General features: G+C 41.1%; 2 protein-coding genes across 5 annotated transcripts; one reads left to right on the top strand and one right to left on the bottom strand.

The window, feature by feature from the left end:
• Positions 1 to 3,079: 3,079 nt before the first annotated feature.
• ssh1a (slingshot protein phosphatase 1a) lies at positions 3,080 to 15,924 on the bottom strand. Of its 4 annotated transcripts, XR_015065913.1 has the most exons (16): positions 15,732 to 15,924; positions 13,723 to 13,760; positions 9,911 to 10,011; positions 9,242 to 9,306; positions 8,425 to 8,546; positions 8,222 to 8,290; positions 8,055 to 8,120; positions 7,605 to 7,799; positions 7,379 to 7,472; positions 7,069 to 7,197; positions 6,932 to 6,978; positions 6,629 to 6,775; positions 6,236 to 6,436; positions 5,461 to 6,166; positions 4,027 to 5,377; positions 3,080 to 3,477 (listed from the first exon to the last, which is right to left on the bottom strand). XR_015065913.1 is itself a non-coding variant. In XM_085910531.1 (15 exons), the coding sequence occupies exons 1-15, from the start codon at positions 15,810 to 15,812 to the stop codon at positions 4,313 to 4,315; spliced, it is 3,126 nt and encodes a 1,041-aa protein (XP_085766657.1). In that variant the 5' UTR covers positions 15,813 to 15,924; the 3' UTR covers positions 3,081 to 4,312. The 4 variants fall into 4 exon arrangements, 3 of the variants coding, with proteins under 3 accessions (XP_085766657.1, XP_085766658.1, XP_085766659.1); XM_085910531.1 differs by having other exon boundaries at positions 3,081 to 5,377; XM_085910532.1 differs by lacking the exons at positions 13,723 to 13,760; positions 15,732 to 15,924 and adding an exon at positions 11,729 to 12,638 and having other exon boundaries at positions 3,081 to 5,377.
• A 745-nt stretch (positions 15,925 to 16,669) lies between these two features.
• LOC147058024 (D-amino-acid oxidase-like) lies at positions 16,670 to 20,526 on the top strand. Its single transcript, XM_085909040.1, has 11 exons — positions 16,670 to 16,733; positions 17,224 to 17,420; positions 17,490 to 17,604; positions 17,850 to 17,926; positions 18,062 to 18,127; positions 18,711 to 18,765; positions 19,008 to 19,112; positions 19,186 to 19,262; positions 19,621 to 19,738; positions 20,022 to 20,120; positions 20,197 to 20,526. The coding sequence occupies exons 2-11, from the start codon at positions 17,227 to 17,229 to the stop codon at positions 20,320 to 20,322; spliced, it is 1,032 nt and encodes a 343-aa protein (XP_085765166.1). The 5' UTR covers positions 16,670 to 16,733; positions 17,224 to 17,226; the 3' UTR covers positions 20,323 to 20,526.
• The last annotated feature ends 68 nt before the right edge of the window (positions 20,527 to 20,594 follow it).

A 20,594-nucleotide genomic window follows, 5' to 3' on the forward strand; every position in this document is an offset into this window, starting at 1 on the left:
TAGTTAATACAAAGTTATGCACACCATGTTGTGACCCAGCTTCCATTTCTACACCTGTAGTATGCTTGGTCAGTTTTGGACTTTTGTCAGTGGATTTTTAGCAAAATTGTCTGTTGTGAGGCTGTAGCTAGTTTTAGTTAGTTAGTTAGTTAGTTAGTTAGTTAGTTAGTTAGTTAGTTTGTTTGTTTGTTTGTTTGTTTGTTTGTTATCTCATATTCAATAAGGTGCACGACACATTGTTTCCCCAAAAAAACACCACCTCTGGGAGATCAAACATCAAACAATATCTCAAATCATTACTATAAACATAAAATGAAAGGGTTTATGTTCTTACAGAATGTAGGTAGATTTTTTTGAAAAGGGCCTGTGACTGCACTCACCCCTTACATGGAACTGACAACTCTGACAATCTTGGTCAAAATAATGTGTGTTGTTTTAATCCTCATACATCCTTAATGGCAGAGAGATAGTATTCGAAAAGGTGAAAGCTGAAGTAAAAAAAATATAAAGTCACTGTGTTCATCATTGAAATTGTCTAAGTGTGAGAACAGAATCACATTGCAAACAATTCATCGTCACACGGTGGTCATTTTTGTGGTCGCTGTGAATCACAGCGTCTTATTACAATAACTGCTGTTGTATTGCTTCTGCACTTGCAATTTCACCACTTGCTCTGCATGCACATTTTTAAAACAAATTACAGTCACAAGATTTTTTTCAGCGAAGTCAGGCCTGATGGGCACATTCTGCTTGTTTACCAATAGCGTCAAATGAAAGCTGTCAAATTTGTGGAACGGTCAGAATTGGGCCTTCAAATGTGATAGCCTTAACTCACCCTACAGAGGACAAGTAGTGTAGAAACTGGTTGGCTGTGTGTGTGTGTGTGTGTGTGTGTGTGTGTGTGTGTGTGTGTGTGTGTGTGTGTGTGTGTGTGTGTGTGTGTGTGTGTGTGTGTGTGTGTGTGTGTGTGTGTGTGTGTGTGTGTGTGCAAATGGAGAAAATGTGGTCACACAATAACAATCTGCCGCGAGTCTTCTTTTTGCTCCTCTCCATATGACTGCTGGAGCTCTATCATCTGACATGTCTGCATATTGGCCAAACACATGGCCTCGGAAATAAACGCAATCAGACCCTCTAAAGCTGCACTTGATAGCAGAAGCCTAAAGTGCAATACCAAAAGATCTTGTGTGGAGAGGTAAAACAACCAGAAGAGGTGAAAGCCACAGTTAACACTTTTTGTTTTCTTATCCATGTGACCTCATCAGGATAAAGGCACCCATCCCTCAACATGGTGAATCCCATCCCTTGAAAGACTCCAGCACTGTTCACAAGCAGCCTGTTATTCTGTCCGATCCTCCCTTTAATGCCTAAGGCTTCCCACTTGATCGCCATGTGATCAACATACTCACACATATACAGGAAGTAAACCCCCCAAAACTTTTCCATCACCTTTTTTTTTGTACATCAATATTATGAGTGCAATTCTATGACCCTCAATCTAAAATAAAGGCTCAAATAAGAATCTCCTATCACGTACAGGTCAGTGAAGGCTTACACTTACCAGTTGGAGGATGCCGAGTGAATCTGTGTATCTTTGCCTTGCTCAATCTCACTGGCAGGAGCGACAGTGTGTTCTTTGTTGCTTGTTCGAAGATGATGTGTCCTCCCTGAAACACGCAAGCAATGGGTGCCTTATATTATAGTCATGTGATGTCACAGCTCGTTTGGTTAGGACCAAGGATAAGCGGTGTTGAGAATGGATAGATGGATGAGGTGAAACTTCAACATTAACATTGGGCTCACATTTTCTTCTCATTTTTTATAAGGCTACTATGATTCCTGTAGTTTTCTGAGGACAACTCCACTCAACTACCTTTTTTTTTTGTTGCTAATTTTTTTCTGCTTAAAAATATTCTCAGGCTTGCATTTGTGTTTGTAGACCCTGGATAGTACGATGAAACAAGAAAACACTTGGGATTTATTTTTTAGGGAATAAAAGAACGTGTGATTTGTATGTTCTTCAGTTGATACACCAATTGGAGTCTAAAGGTAAACAGTCATTAAAAGTGTGAATGACCCCTAAAAATATGCTGTATTCTATTCTCATAATTGTTGTTTGCCGCTTACAAGAAGTTGGGGAAAGGTCTTGGTAGGTTTAAAATAGGGGTGTATTGGAAATTGTAATCATTTTCTCATGGTAACTATAGTAACGTACAAACAGGCCACATACTTGAATAATAAAAGAAAAATAGTGGGTTGGAGACCCACACCTGGTGACTGACTGTAGACTGAGGTAGTTTGCATGCATGCATGTCTCACATTCAGAAGCAGCTTTAAATCAACACATTGTAGATAAAAATAATAATAATAATAATAATAATGCATCTTACAAAGGGTTATTACTTGCTCACATAAAATCTGGGCTAAATAAATAAATAAATAAATAAATAAATAAATAAATAAATAAATAAATTCTAAAACCTTTGTTTTTAGAGAGAAGCTCAACTTGGAAACAATCTCATCCAATGCTGAGACATGAAAATAGATTTATGCGCCTGTCACGTACAGACGCCAGCCACCACATGACAGCGTCTCATCACGTTATTGTACACAGACCTATTATTCCTTTGGAAGGCACGCGCGGTCATTCCGTTCGGGGCAGCAGAGTAACAAGAGCGTGTAACTTAAGTCATTCATTGATGTCATGCAAAAAAATGTTATATAACCTGGCTGTTAGGAATAACGCTCTCCAGCCAAAGCACATAAATGACAGCACGATGACGTCATGATGAAACGCACACACAACCATCAAAGTTAAGTCATTGGGCAAATATGAACGTTCGGGGCAGTTTTCCCGTTTGAAAAGACCCCAAAGCTGCAACATGCGTGTGCAGGAGCTTGTAAAATAATCCTCCTATTTTTGGGTTGCTTTCTTACCTGTTTGACTTCGCCTTCAGGCTGCGCATTTTTCATAATCAAAACAGCCCCATTAAATACAGTATTATTCGTAATAATAATAATGGACACATCTAATTACATTTAATGAAAAATTGTTTATTTTCATAATTGACACATACAGTACAATTAACATAAAAAGTGCAATATGCATTCAAACTACAGCAATGTACAGTACAAAAGTTACTGCATACTTAAAAAAAAAGTTACAAAAAAAAAGATGTAACCTATCGTGATCATAGTTAAAAAAAAAAAAAAAAAAAGTGGATATGAGCATAAAAGCCTAACAGCAATAAGCCCAACAAGTCCCTCAAGTTTTTTCCGCATTTCTCCCAAATGTGCAAAATGGTGTGACAGCATTTAAATATATGATTGACATGATGGTTACATTGTACAGCTTTAATTTAATGAGACAGCCACAGAGCTTTGGTTTTTCACATTTAAAAATGATGAATTGAATGTTGGCAATCCTCAAGGTTGACTTCTTTTTGTACTCACAGCTTGTCAAAGATGTTCAGAGAACTATGGCAAAAGAAAAAGAATTTCTGATATGAAATCCTGAATTTGTGTTACGTTAGACAGACAGCATGATTGCTCACTACTTTCCCAAAGATCAATGAAGGGAATAATGAGGTGGTTAACATCTCAATGTTATTTTGGAAGATAGCTTGTTATGTACCAGTAGATCATTTTTTTGTTTGTAAAAAATAATAAGCAGCTCAAAGGAACAACACACTCAGAAAATGATTCTGATGTTGGCTGAAGATTGTGAAAATCCAAGCTCTCACCACTTTTCATTTCAATCACTCATTCAAGCTCACAATTCCTCACGCATCTTTTTAATCATCTTATCTCAACTTCAGGGAGAAACAGCTTTCGTGAATTCACATGAAAGCCTGTGGCATCTAAAACAAATAAACTGTGTAGTAAACAACTACAATTATTAACACTTACAGAACAACGCTTTCTGGCGGGAATCAAACAGGTTGTCAATAAACTTTGTAACGGATTTAAAACAAAAACAACAAAAAAAAACTGCAGATGGATACAATACCATTTTTCAGTACATACCACTTTGGAGGTTGCTCTCATCCTCTTATCTGCCTTCTCCCTAAAACCGTGTGCCTCTCTGGTCTCAAACATAAGGCACTTGTTTCTCCCAACCAAATCAGAGGTGATATGATGGCTTCTCTTGTCAGATACAGCAATATGACTTTCACTGTCAAAGTAGTTTGACAAACAATGTGGCAAATAAGTGAATGCTTTATATATCTTTTTTTTGTGTCCACAATCTGTACAACCCTCCACGGCGCTACGTGGCGATAAATGAGGGGAGGCCAGAGTACCAGAGTGCGTGTCAGCTTATGGGCTCCCCTGCTCGAACTTTCTCCGCGGTGTGCAAATCCCGGCAGGGTCGGGATTGAACATGGGCGGCGGGAGACTCCCATTCCATGCTGTGATCTGGCTCCGGAGACAGTGAGAGAAGCAGTAGTGTTCCTGCATCTGAAGAGCAAGCGGAGCACAGGTCCTCGGAGGAGATATCCAGGCTGTCCAACTTGGCCAGCGAGTTGGAGCGTTTGAGCCTGGACGACACAGTGAGGCCCGCCAGACGCATCCGTGTCTCGATCTCCTGCGCCCGCTGACGGACCAGGCCGGGCTTTCCTCTCACGCTGCGCAGACTGTCACTGCTGGAGCTGCGGGTCAGTGTGGCGCCGTGAGGCGAGGAGGTGGGGGTGAGCATACCTGACCCCACCACCCCCAACAAGGCTTCATTGGTGAGGGGGACAACCAGAGGCTCCAACCTTACTTGGCACGATGTAGATGATTTCATCAAGTCTCTTGGAAAGACAGCAAAGTCTTCCTCTTCCTCCTTGTGCTGAAAGTTCTTGGACATGTGCAAAGGTTTAAGAGAATGCAGGCTCTCTTGGGTCAAACCCGAAAGTCTCTCCAGTCTCTCTGCGTGGCGGCGCACCACACCTGACCTCTGCAACGTCACAAAGGTCTCCGTCTGCTGAGTCGGGTGGCAAGCCACGGCAGGTGTATCTTTGTGCAACTCCGTGGCCACCGGCTCAGGGAGAACCTCCGAAGAGTCTACAGATGGCCTACTCTCAAGCTCTATGTTGACATGCAACACGTCGCCACAGTCCTGCACCCCGACAACATGAAGGGAGTCAGCCGGCTGCGGCGGTACATCGACGAGCGCTGCAGAAACAAAGGAAGCGCTGTTGGCACGGTCGGACAGAGACGGGGTGGAACACTGGAGGTCGTCAGAAGATAGCGGGAATGGAGCGTTTGAGACGTCGAGAGGCTGGAGTTTAAGGCAAGGATCTGAAACCGAGGTTTGAGAAATGTGCTTCCGCTTGGAATTCAAATCCCTCCGTGAAAATAAAGACACATCGGCTGCAAGAGTGGCAGCTGTTCCCTAAAAAGAAAGAAAAAAAAAAAAAAAGTGTGTGTGTGTGACATTTCAAAGCCTCATTTTCATGTTTCCAAATACAAACTCACATTGATGTTCTGGTAAGAGGTAAAACGGTTGTTATTGTTGGAATTATCGTTCAGATTTGCCAGGTCCATGCCATTGCTGTCGGCTTCCGCTTCCACCTCTACGTCCTGCGTTTCCTCCGCTCCTCCGCCTCCGTCCCCACCCCCTCCGTCATCTGGCTGCATCAGGACCTCCATGTCCGCCTCCTCCTTTTGCACATCTTCCTCATCCTCTTCCTCCACTGTGCTAAACTCCAGTCGCAGACGCAGCTCCTCCAGGGGCTCCGGGCCACGGTTGGAGGTCTGGGCCGCGGTGCCCTCCGCTGTCGAGCCAAAAGGTGGAAGACCCAGACCCTCCCGGCCATCGAATGCCTCATCATCCAGCAGAGCGTCTCGCTCAACATCTTCAATCTCTATGAAGACTTTCTCCATGCCGAGAAGAGGGGGGCCACGCACGGGGGTTGAGGGCTCACTATCCAGCGCAGAGTCAGACAGCCTCCGGAAGTAATAGTTGTTGTAGGCGGGGTCGATCTCCAGGGCCACTTTTCGGCAGGGGGAGGGGCATGCTGCGCCTCTATCGGGCAGCGCGTCTTCACAGCAGGGAGACATTGCTGGCTCTGGGGTCAGGTGGTCTCCCTCATCCTCACCAGAGCACTGGGCCGAGACCTGCTGGCCCTCGGTCATCTCGCAGTCTGCGTCCGGTTGCCACAGCTTGTTGTGACGCTGTTTGCTGAACGGAGGAGAACCAAAGAACAAGTCAGTCTGCACCGAGGATGTTTATACAACAATATGCACATACCTCGCATCAAGGATGCCCTCATACTCTGCCAGCTGTCTCATGAAACTTGGATTCGGTCGGGTGATGCTTCTCTTTTCCTTGACAAAGTTGTACGCCTTCTCTAGCGACCAGCCGTACTCTTTCATGGCGTACGCAATGACTGTGGAGGCAGATCGGCTGACGCCCATCTTACAGTGAACGAGACACTTGGAGTAGTTCTTCCTGGCGAGGAGAAGGTCAAAAGTCATCAGTTAACATTTTGGGAATGCACATTAGACACGACTCACGGAAAAGTTTGGAATAGTCGGGTTAGGGTTAGGCAACGTAAGATGAATCATGTCAGTGAATAGCGACTGACTGACGAGCTGATTATATAAATGGGTAAAAAGGTTTTTGTGCTCCGTCGGGACTCACTTTGCTTTCACGATGAAGTTGTACGTATCATTCCAGTGAGCCAGCAGGTCGGTGGCCTCTTGGTCATACACACGTATATTGTGATAATGGAACGTGCCTGGAAAAAAGTTGTCTATCTCTCGGGTAACATTGAGGATATAGCCCACCCTGAGGAAGAGAGATAAAGGTCATTCCTTCTTGCTCAGATTACAATTTTGCATGTGTGTGTGTGTGTGTGTGTGTGTGTGTGTGTGTGTGTGTGTGTGTGTGTGTGTGTGTGTGTGTGTGATCATCACAGCTATTGTACAATATGAAATAAATCACCCTGTCTCTTGCAGTTCTTCCAAATTTGACGCATTCCATTCAGAGCCCTTCAAAGACAGAATAAATACATAGGTGAGGTGAAGTATATTCTCACTATCCTTCCAGACAGTTTGTTCATTCAAGATAAGCAGCTCTACCAGGTAGACATGGTCAAAGATGAGTGTGGCTTTGTCCATCTGGCCCAAAATCAACAGCATCTCATTGTCGATGAACTCTTTGAATTCCTTCAGGTTGCAGCTCATGTGCTGCTCCAACTCAGTGCGGATCTGACAAAAAATGACGTACACAGAAACATGACAGTGTGCATATATCGCTGCAGTAACAAATGAAATAAGAACACACTCAGTGTCAAAATCATAAATATGCACATAAACCTAGTCATAAGGAAGCATAAATATGAACGTAAACAACAAACGGAATCAGGTGCCCCATGTCAGTCATAGTAACCTGTTTGCACGTGACGTTCTCAAGATCCTGGCACGTCATGATGCTCCGGAGTTTTGCTCTGATAAGGCACTCTGTTCTTTCTCTCTCTGAAGGCCTATCAAGGAAAAAGTTTGTTTATAATCTGACACGTAAGAGATAACACAATTGCAAAAATCATACACAACTAAGGTTGAAAGGAATCCTCTTACATAACGTTCAGATTTTTATGTAATTTATGATGACTGACTTGTCGACAAACATAGTAGGCGAGTCTGGGCGTGTGGATTCCAAGTCCTTCATGGTGTTCCATTCGTTGATACAACTCTGCTCTGAAGCAATGCAGCTTTCATAGTAGCCCATCCAAGTGAGAGCCATGCCCCCAGGGAAATAATTGTACCTCCGGGACACCTCGCAGGCCTTGTGGAGCACCTGGAGAGCTGACCTATGAAAGCAGGGAAAGGATTTTTTCATCCAAACCAGCTAAACAGTCACACAAACGGGCCTTTTACATTCGAGTAATGTGCACAACGCTGTCATTTCCAGCAGGTGGCGTACTGCTACGTACAGTAAAACAAAAAAACCTTTGTGGTCCAGATTTGGCTGTGTGTTTAGCACATGCCATCGGGAGATTTGTTGTGCTGTGTGTGTGTCATGAAAGAAGACCGCACAATACGAGACACTCCGGAGGATTACTCACCACATAGCCTGCACTGACACCGGTTTAAAGACATGAGTCCGCCCCGCCGTAGTCACAGTAAAGCCCCTGCGGTGAAAACAAAACAGATGGTCACTCTACCAGCTGGAATGCCATAAACTGTTGTTTGCCGTGTTGATATGAAGGCCAATGTGAACTGTGGCACTCACCCATCTCCATCCAGATGGATTTTACTGTCACTCCACAGAGGTAGCACCATGCCAATCGAACAGCTTTTGCTGGCAGGAATATGAAAACACGAGTGTGTGTTGTCAAATGAGCAAAAGAAAACAGAAAGCATCCTCCCCACATACGCACATATGACAATGCGAGTGTTATTTATTACTAGCACATTCTACAGCTGTTTTCTCACCAGTCTTTGTTAGTAAAGTCAATTCCCAGTAGGATGTTCTCCTCCGTGTCCTGCCGTCCACTGGTGTATACAACCACCATGTATCGCACACGATCTAACCATGCACTCTCCAGCCGCACGGCCTACTCAGGGACACACAATGTACATTTGTTGAAAGAAAATTAAAAAACATGTTACAGTTGTATTCATGCTAATTACTACCACAACTATGTAGAGCTGCCACACCAAATGACATCCAATGGGCAGTCTAACCAGTATGTGTCTGTTTCATACTTCCAAGATTCCTTCTAACTAACTCACGGCATGGAAACATTTGGTCACACTCTCCAAACCATGCTGCTCAAACCTGCTCTCACAACTGATAATTACAAAGAACGTCTGTCTATTTAGTACACAATAAATGACATCCATTTGACTGTGCCAGGTAAGACACTGACTGGATGTGTGCGTATGTTTTTGGTTAGTAGTGTGACTACACTTACAGTGTATCTGGGGTGGCAAAATGCTTCACTTTTTCCACATTTTGTTATGCTACAACATGCATCAACAAAGTATTTCACAAGTCTCCCAGTTTTTTGTTTTTTATTTATTATTTGTTTTCAAATAAATGTTAATTATTTCAACACTACACTATTTTTCTACACTATACAACACAACTTTTTAACACTAACACACTCATTAAGGGGTGCTATGTGTAGAATTTTGAAGAAAACTATTTGTCATTCAATTTTGGAAAAAAAAGGCTGTAACATAACAACCTGTGTAAAAAGGGAAGTGCTGTGAATATTTTGAGGATGCCTTAGATGTTGTTTCTCACCAGTTTGATCCGGTCCTCTGAGCGAAGAATGTTTATCATCACTTGGAGGTGTTGTGGTAAGTCCCCTGTTACAGAGCATTGACAACAATTGTCTCAGAAAGTGAGTGATTCAATTTCAAGCTCAAAGAATTCCAAGGGGTGTAAATGGTCCCATACTTCCAAACAACACCCTATTATTTTCTACAGATGTTTTGATTCTTGAATTGGTTTCCCGTTTTAACATGAACAAGAAATAACAAGAGATATCAGTTGAACTGGATTGTGAAACTGAGTGTGCGGGACCAACTGCGATGACAGACAACTGTTGATAGGAAGCCAGTGTCGTTTGAATATGTTAACAGACCAAGTCTTTCAGCAAGACAGGTGTTAATTACAACCTTTGGCATAAAACAGCACGTACAAGACTGTTTGGTCACGTACACTGCAGCTTGACGTCATTTCTTGCCTCAGGCATTAATAACAAAAGCCTGATCAAAATGTGTGTCAGGCTGTAAAGTAGATAATTCCACTGATGATGTATTATTTCCAATTTGTTTCAAACTAAGTTTCAGACAAGTTAAATGAGTCCAAGGTTGATCAGCTTGGTAAGTCTGGCAAAAAGACTCTTTGGAAAGCAAAAAAAAAAAAAAAAATGCAGTACTACCGTCAGGTGTTTGTTGTAGTTCTCACCTGCATGCTTGTGGTGAGGATGAACTCTTTGGCCCTGCTGAGAGCTCCCTTGCTGCAGGAAGAGCGCAGCACCCTTCACCATAAAGAAGCTCTCACTCAGGCTGCAAAACACAAAAGAGACAGGTGACATCAGTAGATGCGACAAATGAAAATGGATTCTATTTTTTCTGCCTTTTAAAGAAAAGGCCCAGTGAGACTTAGAATTAGGAGATGAGTCACTTATAAAAAGGGTTCCGTTCACTTAATGGCACGTAAAAAACATTTTGAGCATAACTCATGGTTCTCTGCTGGTGGTGAAATAAAATCTTAACTCAGTGAAGACAGCTGGCAAATACAACAACCCTGTTCTCTCTTTGCTTTGACCTCAATGTAGTCCAACCTCAAATGACAATTACAATTTCCAAGCTTCATTATAACCAATTAAATGCTTACACATGCCTATAAAATCTGACAACAAAAAAGTGAAGCGATTCCTCCAGGCTGACTTCAGTCGTTCCATTTCTTTGAAAATCAATGTGAGCACATTCATCCTTAAACTTGGCAGATGGCGGGCGCCTGCCTTCTTGCACGTAAACTATGACATCATTAGGAAATTTCAAAACTGTTGAATGACAGGTACACACTGTAATTCACGCAATTGCAAAAGACTATGAAAATAAAAATGCATTGCTTATATACTGCTGAATAGGAGTCATTCATTTCAGAAAAAGACCGTTACTAAAACAAACTTAGTGTGGTGACCGCTTTCTATGAAAAGCCACCAAGAGGCTTGAGCGGGCTCGTAACTGGATGACGCGATCAGATTCAAACAAATCCCTGCTGCTCCATTGGCGCTTTAAAATGGTACAATACAAAATTTGTTTTACAAAAAATTTATAATAGTGTACCTGCTAATTTGACATAACAGAAAGTATCGGCCCCTATGTCCCAGTGAACAGGTGTCGAATTTTTTTTTTTTAATCTGTGAAAATCTCTACCAGTTACTAGAAATATTAATACTATTTCGAGCCTAATACACATTTATGTCTTTACACTAAGAACACAAAGACATTGACTTTCTCTCAATCTCTCTGTCAAAACAACTAGAAATCTGTACAGTAGTGTAGTGTCTAAAAAATCCAGAAGAGCAAGCTGGCAGCAAACAGACCTATTTGACAGGAACAATGAACTTCCTTTTGTTAGCCTCACAATACATTCCCTCCGCCCTAAGCACCATGGAAAAAAAAAAAAGGTTCCACAGAAACAAAGCACGTGGGGTAGCCTTTTCAAATGACCGCTTTTGTTACACTGTGGTGCATTTAGTTTTAATTTGTTGGATATGAGATTTACACATGTCAGAGAGGGTCTCGGGCTGTAATAATAATAATATGAGCCTGAACAGCCGGAGCAGAAAGAGAAAAGAGGCAAATGCTTGCTGCTCAGTATGGTGGACAAATTCCAGCTGCTCATTTCTACAGCAAAGGTCACAGGACTTAGATAGGGATAGCTTCAGCTCATTCACAAACTTTCATTAAAATAACTGTGTATCGAGTAGCAAGGAAAACAGCGGACTATGGGAAAATGCTTCACAGGATTCCACAGCACTCATCCCTTTCCAACGGCGTAATCCAAAACTGATCTGCTATACAGTGACAGAATTATTAAATTTACAGGTCTGGACAGAATGACATTATTTGAACAATATTGACGAATGAATTAAATTTGAAAGGAGGGAATGAGATTTAAGTGAATGTAACAACAGCGTGTTCTGAGGATTTTTGTTGTTGTTAGAAATAGAAAATGTTAGTTCCCAAGTTTAAGAGCCTTAACTTCACTCACAGGTGCCGCACCTCACTATGGGTCGACATGGCATTCTCCACAAAATAAGGCCGCTTCATCACAGCCTCGTGAAAGGCTTCTATAAACAGAAGCATCCTGTTGGATCCAAAAGCCACTTCCTCCCTCGCCAGCCTTCAGAAAAAAAGAGCCATGAGGCGGTGCCGGTTCCGAGTCTTGACTCGCTCATTTCAGTGACAGACTGACAAGACAGCCTCGACTCATCCACTCTGCTCGGTGCTGTTTAAGATTCCACTCCTTCTGGAGCTCCCTCCCTTCCCTGAGTGTCTGTCTGTGTGGCTCGCAGACTAGATGAACATGCTGCAGTCTCCACCTGCCAACTGATACAAACACAACTGTGCTTATGTAGTCTGTCTACGCTGGCTCACAAGTGTGGCAAAAGCAAATCATGATATTTTCTTGCTGCAGAAAGCAGTCCTGCTGTTACCAGATGTATTTTTTTCTATCCGTAAGCTGAAAATAAGTGGTTTCGTCTGTCATTATAATTGGCACTGTAAATGGTACGCATTTGATTTCAACTTGTTTTGCCAGTACAAAAAAAAAAAAAAAGTCCACCTACAGGATCTTGTTCTGACGTTTGTAAAGTTTGACGAAGAAGAACCTGTCATAGTGCTATCTGGGGAACTTTCTTGGGCCATAAAAGAAGCGAGAACTGGCAACTTGTGAGAGGCAGCAAAAACTCTCAAATCTCATATGTTGCTATCTTGTTTCTCTCAAGTGTTTACCAATGTTTGCCACAAACTTACATGCACTAAAAACAAACCATATTTTAAAAAATGAAGAAGAAAAAAAAACCCAAAATTTTTTTTCACAATTCAGAACAATTCTTGGGTGTAATAATATGTCAATGATCAAAAATACACTAAGATTGAATAATTCTAGCACACTATATAGTTTGTTTTGCTGAAACAATTACCAGCAGTAACTGGCCACTTTGACTTATTTCAATGGGAGAAAACAACTTGAATACACAGATAAAAGGAGTTTACGAGCTTAGTCACAATTATGTGTCAATGTATGACTTTACCGTACGCCTGTAGAATGGAAGTCCATTTAATATGGAATCATCCAATAGAAGCTACATTCACTGATGATTTCCACACGTTTAAACACAACGGTATGTCAGAAATGTGTACAATCTTGAAGCTAGACATGACTTGTCTCATGCAGAGATAGATCACTATGCACAGTTAGGGTCGGTGCAGAGATGTTGCAAAACATTTTGAGGCCCGGAGTAATTTTATAAGACAATTCTCCATTAGTTACGAACCGATACTAGTTTTATTTGCAAAATAAAAAAATAAATACAACTTTCTCAGTAGATATATTTTGTACTTATCAACATTATACAAGCCAATGCAAACTTTGAGAACATGCAGGAAGACATAAGAGCGGTTATATGGCTCAGATGTAAAAGGATGGCGTGCTGTGGTGACTCCGAACTGCAGAAGTTACAGGAAGAGATCGACTTCTATGAGTCACAAAAAAAAACCACATTTCTGAAACAGGTTTATTGGGGTGATAAAAATAGAAACAGGTCTGTTTCCACAACAGTCCTCCAAACTCCCAAGATATCGTGGCCATTCCATGTCGAAAACTCTTTTGCCATAATGTCCACATTTTCTATTGCCTTAATTTTAAAGGGTTAGGGCATATGTTTACATTTTACAGAATAATATGATTTGTGAAAGGTTAAGCTTTTCAAACCTTTGCCAAAATGACCATTAAGAAATGTCTTCATTTTGATCCTAATTTCTTGTTGGCTGATGCCAACTCTCAAGTTGCCATTGTAAGATTTCACTAAGTACCAACCAGTTTCACCAGGCTATTAACTCTCTGACCGCGGGTCACTGTGTACGAGAACACAGCGTTGCAGAAATATCCTGCCTTCGTCTGGTTCTGTGTAAAATGCACAGGCGGACAAATACGTACATGTATTTCATGGTGATGTGCAAGTGACTTGAGACACATCTTACCTTTGATTCATACGCCGCTCATCTTCACTTCCAAATTCCTGAAATAGAGCAAGGAGAATATCTTGATTACACAGTGCAATTTTAAAACGTAGATAATGCAGACAAGCTGTAAGATACAGCATACCAAAAACATATTAGACAATTAATTCTTATTTTGGAGCCAAGGGATTGCAATTCGATGCTATCGGGGCTCCTGTATTGTGGCATGATGCTAAACTACTACCGGTTAAATTGCTTTATTATTAGATGATACTGTGAGTAAATGTTGATCGTTTTCAAAAATAAACACAAATATTTGCAAATGTCTTATGTTGAAAGAAAACAAAAACACAAACAGTTTACTTTCATGGAGAATGCCAAAAACCTGAAAATATTTATTTTTGAGAAACTGAAATGCAAAAGATTTGTGCAAATTTAAATCAAGCGTCTCTGAATGATTTCATTCTCAAAATATTTATCAATTAATGTAATCACCGATAACAACGTGGTTAACGTGATACTGTGCAAGTGTACCAGTTTGAGTGGCCGATGTGGGTGGTATATGCAGATAGGAAGGGGATGTTTATTTCTGATCAATCATTGCGCAGTTATCACATTTCATTTCCCGTCCGATGCTCTTGAAATGTAAATCGGGTGAACTAATCTTAAAATCCAAGCGACTGAACATTAGCATCTGTTATATTTCTGTTCATGCTTTCTTTTCCTGCAGTAGTACTCCACCACTGCACCCACCCCTCATCGAGCCGATGACATCATAGCTGCTGCAGCAGTTTTTACTGTTCCATGTCACCGGACAACAGCAGGCTGCGACAACAAATACGGATGCCTTTTTCAATTAGCAAAACGAAATATAAAAGTAGGAAATGTAAACAGCTACTGTGTAGTAAGAAAGTCATGCATGCTTACACTGTGCTATTTGGCCAAGGTTATTTCAACACCACTTTGTGTGGATTTAAGAAAGCTGTGGCCAAAAAAAGAAATGTCATTTTTAATCAAAATGCTGATTGTTTCAAGCTATCGAGTAAGTACATACTTAGAATGATAAATGAGTGTGATACAACACAAAGCATGAGAAATGAAAGGCCTACTTCAACAATTTTGTCATTTTGATTGTAGCAGGGGTGCACAATACTAGTGAGAGATTTTGGTCCGTGTTGTCTTTCATTAGTTAAGTGCTCAAATTTTAAAAAATAGCTCAATAGAGGCAGTGCATTTAGACCTTTTTAGTTCGGATGGTTGCTAAACTTGGTAGTTAGCGCCCCCATCAGATAGTAAAGACGAAGGTAACAAATCTGTTGTTAAATCTGAAATGGGAAGTTGCTGAAGCAAACATTCATTCCAAGTGAACCGCCTCCCCCCCCAAAACGACAAAATAACACTGCTATGAGAGCTGAAAGTCTTTTAGTCGACAAGTCCCAATTGAGCCGTCCAACGATCTGTTTCTGAAATCTAAGCTGGAATATGACAAGCCAAGCCATCAAATAAAACAAGATCGCTCACAAGCTCTAAGACTAAATATCAAACAGATAATGAAGGACAACTTCAATAGAAGCGCACGGACGTTCTTAGAGTGGGCAGAGTGTTTAATCAAATTAAATTAAAACGTCATTTTCACTGCTAGCCAAGCACGTAGCGATCAAGCTACCGTTAGCTGCATTGCTTAGGAACCTAGCGCAAGCTCATCTTTGTTATCGTGATATCCCTGACCACGTAAGCAAATGTAATGGAAGCACTGGTTTGTTTGCCACTTCAATGGAGTAAAAACCAACGAACGGCCGCTCGTTAAGTCTTCCGGCAAAAGGCCTTTCCTCCGGCACCATTTCCCCTCGTTAGCATCTTCCCATAAACACCACAACACCCCAGAACATTTGTTTATTTTTAATAACAATCTTAATATTAGTATTACTATTATGATGAGTAGTATGCTTATTATTACCATTTCCATCATTATTATTATGATTATTTTTATGATTATACATCCACAACACTACCCCCCGGAGAGAACAGACCTCGCCCGCAGTGGTGGTCGCTGTGCTGGCGGTGGACGCGGCGCTTGGGGTCGGGGACCGCTGCAGAGTAACTAACGCCATGGCTGGAAGCGGAAGATGCACCGGCGGCCGTTGTGGCCTGGTGAAGCAGCCTGCTTGTGCTAGCTAGCTGCCCGGCTAACGATCCGCCTGGCGCAAACTGAATGAACAGATGGACGGAAGACGGAGGGGCGGTAGAGAGTGGCTCCACCGACCTCGCGTCATGACACTTTCCATTGATTGGTACAGTAGTGTCGTACAGCGTACACTACTTGCTGTCATAGTTTGCGCGGATGATTCAAATGTTTAGCTGGTGCAATATTTAGAAGACGTGAAGGGAAAAGAGGATCAAAATGAATTGTGTTCAGAATACACGCACACTTTGTACTGTACTCACGTGACTTGAATACTCAAGTTAGTACTGGTATCTGTCTGGAAAAAAAGTGGCATCGAACATCCCAAGTTAAAAACCACAAATTGAATACATTGTTGCAATCGTATATATATTTTTTTATTATAAACATTAGGAACATAACCAAATTATTTATTTCCCCTCGTAGATTGTCATGTTTGGATTGAAAAAAAGTAAAATGGTTTCGTAACTCGAAAGAACATGAATATAAACTTGTGTACTAAATTTAATACCAAAGCCGATCCGTTCTCTATATTACAGCTATTTTCTGTTTATTTTTATTTTTTTTATTTTTACGAAAAAGTGTACAAAATGAATTCTTCACATCGACTATAAAACCAATTTTAAGTAGAATGTGTATTATGTTCATTTTGATGTCTTTACCCGCTTAGGAAACAAACAAAACAATTTCTGATCAGAAAACGAAACTGAAATCCATCCATCCCATTCCATTTATCATAACCGAATACCAACGTCAGTGATAGACTCCGCCCCTCGCACAGGCGACATCTGTTGCACTTATTTGTTTTTTCACTCACATCGTGTGTGTTGACCAGCATTCTACATTGACGGTACAGTAACTTTCTTCGACACTATCACTCACTGATTCAACGCGTTTCGCGATCACGTGTGTATTTCTGTAAGCTGAGTCAAAAGGTCATACCTGGTGAAGAGCGAAGTTTGCAGAAATGCGAAGTTTAGCCCTTGGGAATGTACTATCATAAATCCGACACGGCCGGTTAATTCTAGTGGCGAACTTGAACTGTAAAAATAATAGATCTAAACAGTTGCAGAGCAAAGACGATGTGCCCAAATCTAATAGTATACTGTGATTGTTAGAAGTCAGCACAATACTTACTATACAATGAAATCTATGCAAAGTTGCAAACAATCCATTCGTGTCCTTTGACCCCAATAGTTATTTAAATGGGAGCAACGAGTGTTGCAGGGACACATGCTATTGTGGTTGACTACAAACTGTACAATTTGACTTACACTTGGATATTCCACTGTACGGGAAATAGATGTGTGGATTGTCCATTTGGTGTTCTGTTGTTCCAGAACATGCGTGTGGCTGTCATAGGTGCTGGAGTCATCGGTCTGTCCACAGCTCAGAGCATTTATGAGCAGTATCATTCCATCGTCAATCCGCTGATCATTGAGGTGTATGCAGACCGCTTCACCCCATTGACCACCAGTGATGGAGCGGCTGGCCTTTGGCAGCCTTATCTCAATGACAAGGGCAATCTTCAGGAGAGGTACTTCTTTTCTTTTTGACTCCTCTTGGAAATGTTCTAGTTTCGATGCCACATTCTTCTTACCTTTAGGGAATGGTGTAAACAGACCTTTGACTACTTGGTGAGCTGTCTCCGTTCACCAGAGTGTGTAAAAATGGGTATTTTCCTCCAGTCTGGTTACAACCTCTGCACAGAACCAAAACCAGTGAGTAAAGCTTTGCATTTCACCTAAAAAAAAATGAGTCAAACTAAAATGTGGGCGTTATTTTGATTTATACTTTTAAGCGAAAGTTACAAATAGAATATCTAGTCACATGCTTGTCTGATAGTCCATATATCTTTGATCCATGATGAATATTGTCAGCAACGGTCATAAAATAATAACTGAGATTTTATGAAGGCATTTAAAACCGCAAGCAGTAAGGTCATTCACAAAGTTTTTATGAGCAGGAACCAACATTTAAAGACATAGTCCTGGGCTTCAGAAAACTCACAGAGCGAGAGCTGAAGATGTTTCCTGGCTACAGGTAGAATTATTTATAATTATGCTGATCTCATGGAAATCGTGAAACCTGTTTTACTGCACAACTGAGTTAATTTGTAACACACCTGATTCCTTTAAATTGCCCGATACCCGTTTTTTTTTAATTTATTTTTTTAAGTCATGGCTGGTTCAACACTGCTCTCATGTTGGAAGGTAAAACATACCTACCTTGGCTAATGGACTGGTGAGTTATTGCACAAATGCACACAAATACGGTCTCAATATTTCACTTCATACTACTTAGTTTAGTGTCTTAATCCATGAGCCAGTTTGATCTGCACAGTTTTTTTTTTAAAAAAACATATATAAAATATTACCTGGTTGTTGTAACCTGAATTGAACCAGGCAAAGGTCATTTTAAGACTATTTTGTAAACCATTAAACCACGAATGGAGAACGTGTATTCCATATTCTATTACTTTGTCCCTTGTATGTAGAACAAAATCATCAGAACAAAGCCAAGTAGATAAGGGACTCAAATAATTCTATTGTTAACCAGTGACCACTTTTGACAATAGTATCATCTGTGCAAGCTGGGGCGAGAAAGCAGTTAAGGTTAATTCAAAATAGACCCGTTGCATATTTCTTTCCCTTTATGATTCAGCCCAACAAGCTGTCTGCTAGTGAACTCAGCGAAAGCAATTTATATAGTCCAGGTATAGTCTACATGTCAAACCACACTATAGTAAATCAGTAGCGTAGCAGAACCGAAAACATCATAATGAGCACATGTTCTGTCCTAATATTAAATTTGGTGTTCTCCTCAGGTTGGCAAAACGGGGTGTGAAGTTTTACCAGAGGAAAATAGGCTCATTTACAGAGGTTAGCTTTTTAAACACTAGCTGCGCTCACAATTAAAGCCCAGCATTTGTTGAAATTATTCAAGATTGTAAAAATAAAATCAGGGTTGCTAATAATACTGTGAACCGGCATCATCATTTCATTACTAGATGTCACTTTCAACTGAACATTTAGACATTTAGTTGAATGTGAAAATGTTCAGCATTTTGTTTTGTTTTGTGTGTGTGTTTTTTCATCAAATAATTCTTCTTCCCCATTTCTAGCTGCAAAAACATGGTGCAGATGTGATAATAAACTGTACTGGGGTGAGATCCGGAGACCTCCAACCTGACTCTGAGCTCCAGCCAGCCCGGGGACAGATCATAAAGGTTAGGTGGAGGTTCAGTCTTTGGGGTGGAGTGAAAAAAAAAAAAGTTACTTCTTCATATTCCTATTTTCTAGGTGGAAGCCCCATGGTTGAAGCATTGGATTTTGACCCACACTGAGGGGATTTATAACTCACCATATATCATACCAGGGTAACACAAGTGACCTGACGCTGACAATTTCTCAGCACTCCAAAGCCACTTTTCACTGTATTCCTGGTAATGGTGGAGCTGGGATTTGTTCGAATGTCCCTTTATGACAGGACCCCCACCACAAATGTTTTTTTTTCTTTGCTGGAGATGTGTGCATTTGCACCAGACAGAATCGATTAGATGGGAGACCGCAGCAACTACAATGAACTTTGAACACAAAGTTTTTTTATTTTACACGTACTCTATCTTTTATACACGCTAAAAGTGGTTGCAACGTTGTCTTAGTGTTAATCATTCTGCTGTCTTGTTGCCAGAGTGCTGCTTTCTGTTCTCTCTTTTCATAAGTACATATCTGCAGGAGTCGGTTTGTGGTAGTTGGCGGGGTGTTCCAGTTAGGAAACTGGAATGAAAGCAATGGTACTGCCGACCATAAGAACATGTGGGAAAAGGCTTGCCAGCTTGAGCCAAGTCTAAAGGTGACATATTACAATTCTTTACATGTACAATGTGCACCTAGAGGAAGTAAAACTAGGAAACCTCAGACGTTGTTGCAAACACGACTAACACACAGTTACCCTGGAACAGAAAAGCGCCTTCCCAAAATTGTTTCCACAAAATTGGAAGCACACAAAAGGTCTTAGATGAAAAAAAATGGTGGTGGGGGGGTATACATTAACCTACTTTCTGCTAAGGCAGATAAAAAAAAAAAAACTTGCACTGTGACCTTGCATATTCTGTGTTGTTGTTTTCTGGCAACAGCATGCCAAGATAGTGGATGACTGGACCGGGCTCAGGCCAGCTCGAAGTAAAGTTAGACTGGAGAGAGAGACCATACTGTGTGGTACCACTGCGGTCGAGGTGATGCATTCAAAACATCTGATTAGAATTCCAGATATAAACACTGAGCGTCTGAGTTACTGTGATTTTCCTGTAGGTGATTCACAACTATGGCCATGGAGGTTTTGGATTAACCATCTGCAGAGGTTGTGCACAGGAAGCAGCCAGGCTTTTCGGTCAGATTTTGGAACAAAAGGGAGCGGGACCAAAAGCTCACTTGTGAATTACTTTTTAGCATTTGGGACTTAATTGTAATTAAATCCAAACCTAATAATGCTATTATCATTATAATAAGGGACAATTGTTATTCACACACACACACACACACACACACACACACACACACACACACACACACACACACACACACACACACACACACACACACACACACACACACACACACACACTTATATATCTATATATACTGAAAATTAAGATTAACAAATTTACTTTCACTCAAATATAAATATGCTTTAAATATAGCTTGCAAAA

Source organism: Syngnathus leptorhynchus, chromosome 4 (assembly GCF_054491065.1).
Source record: "Syngnathus leptorhynchus isolate UIUO chromosome 4, UIUO_Slep, whole genome shotgun sequence".
In the NCBI taxonomy this organism is placed as follows: domain Eukaryota; kingdom Metazoa; phylum Chordata; class Actinopteri; order Syngnathiformes; family Syngnathidae; genus Syngnathus; species Syngnathus leptorhynchus.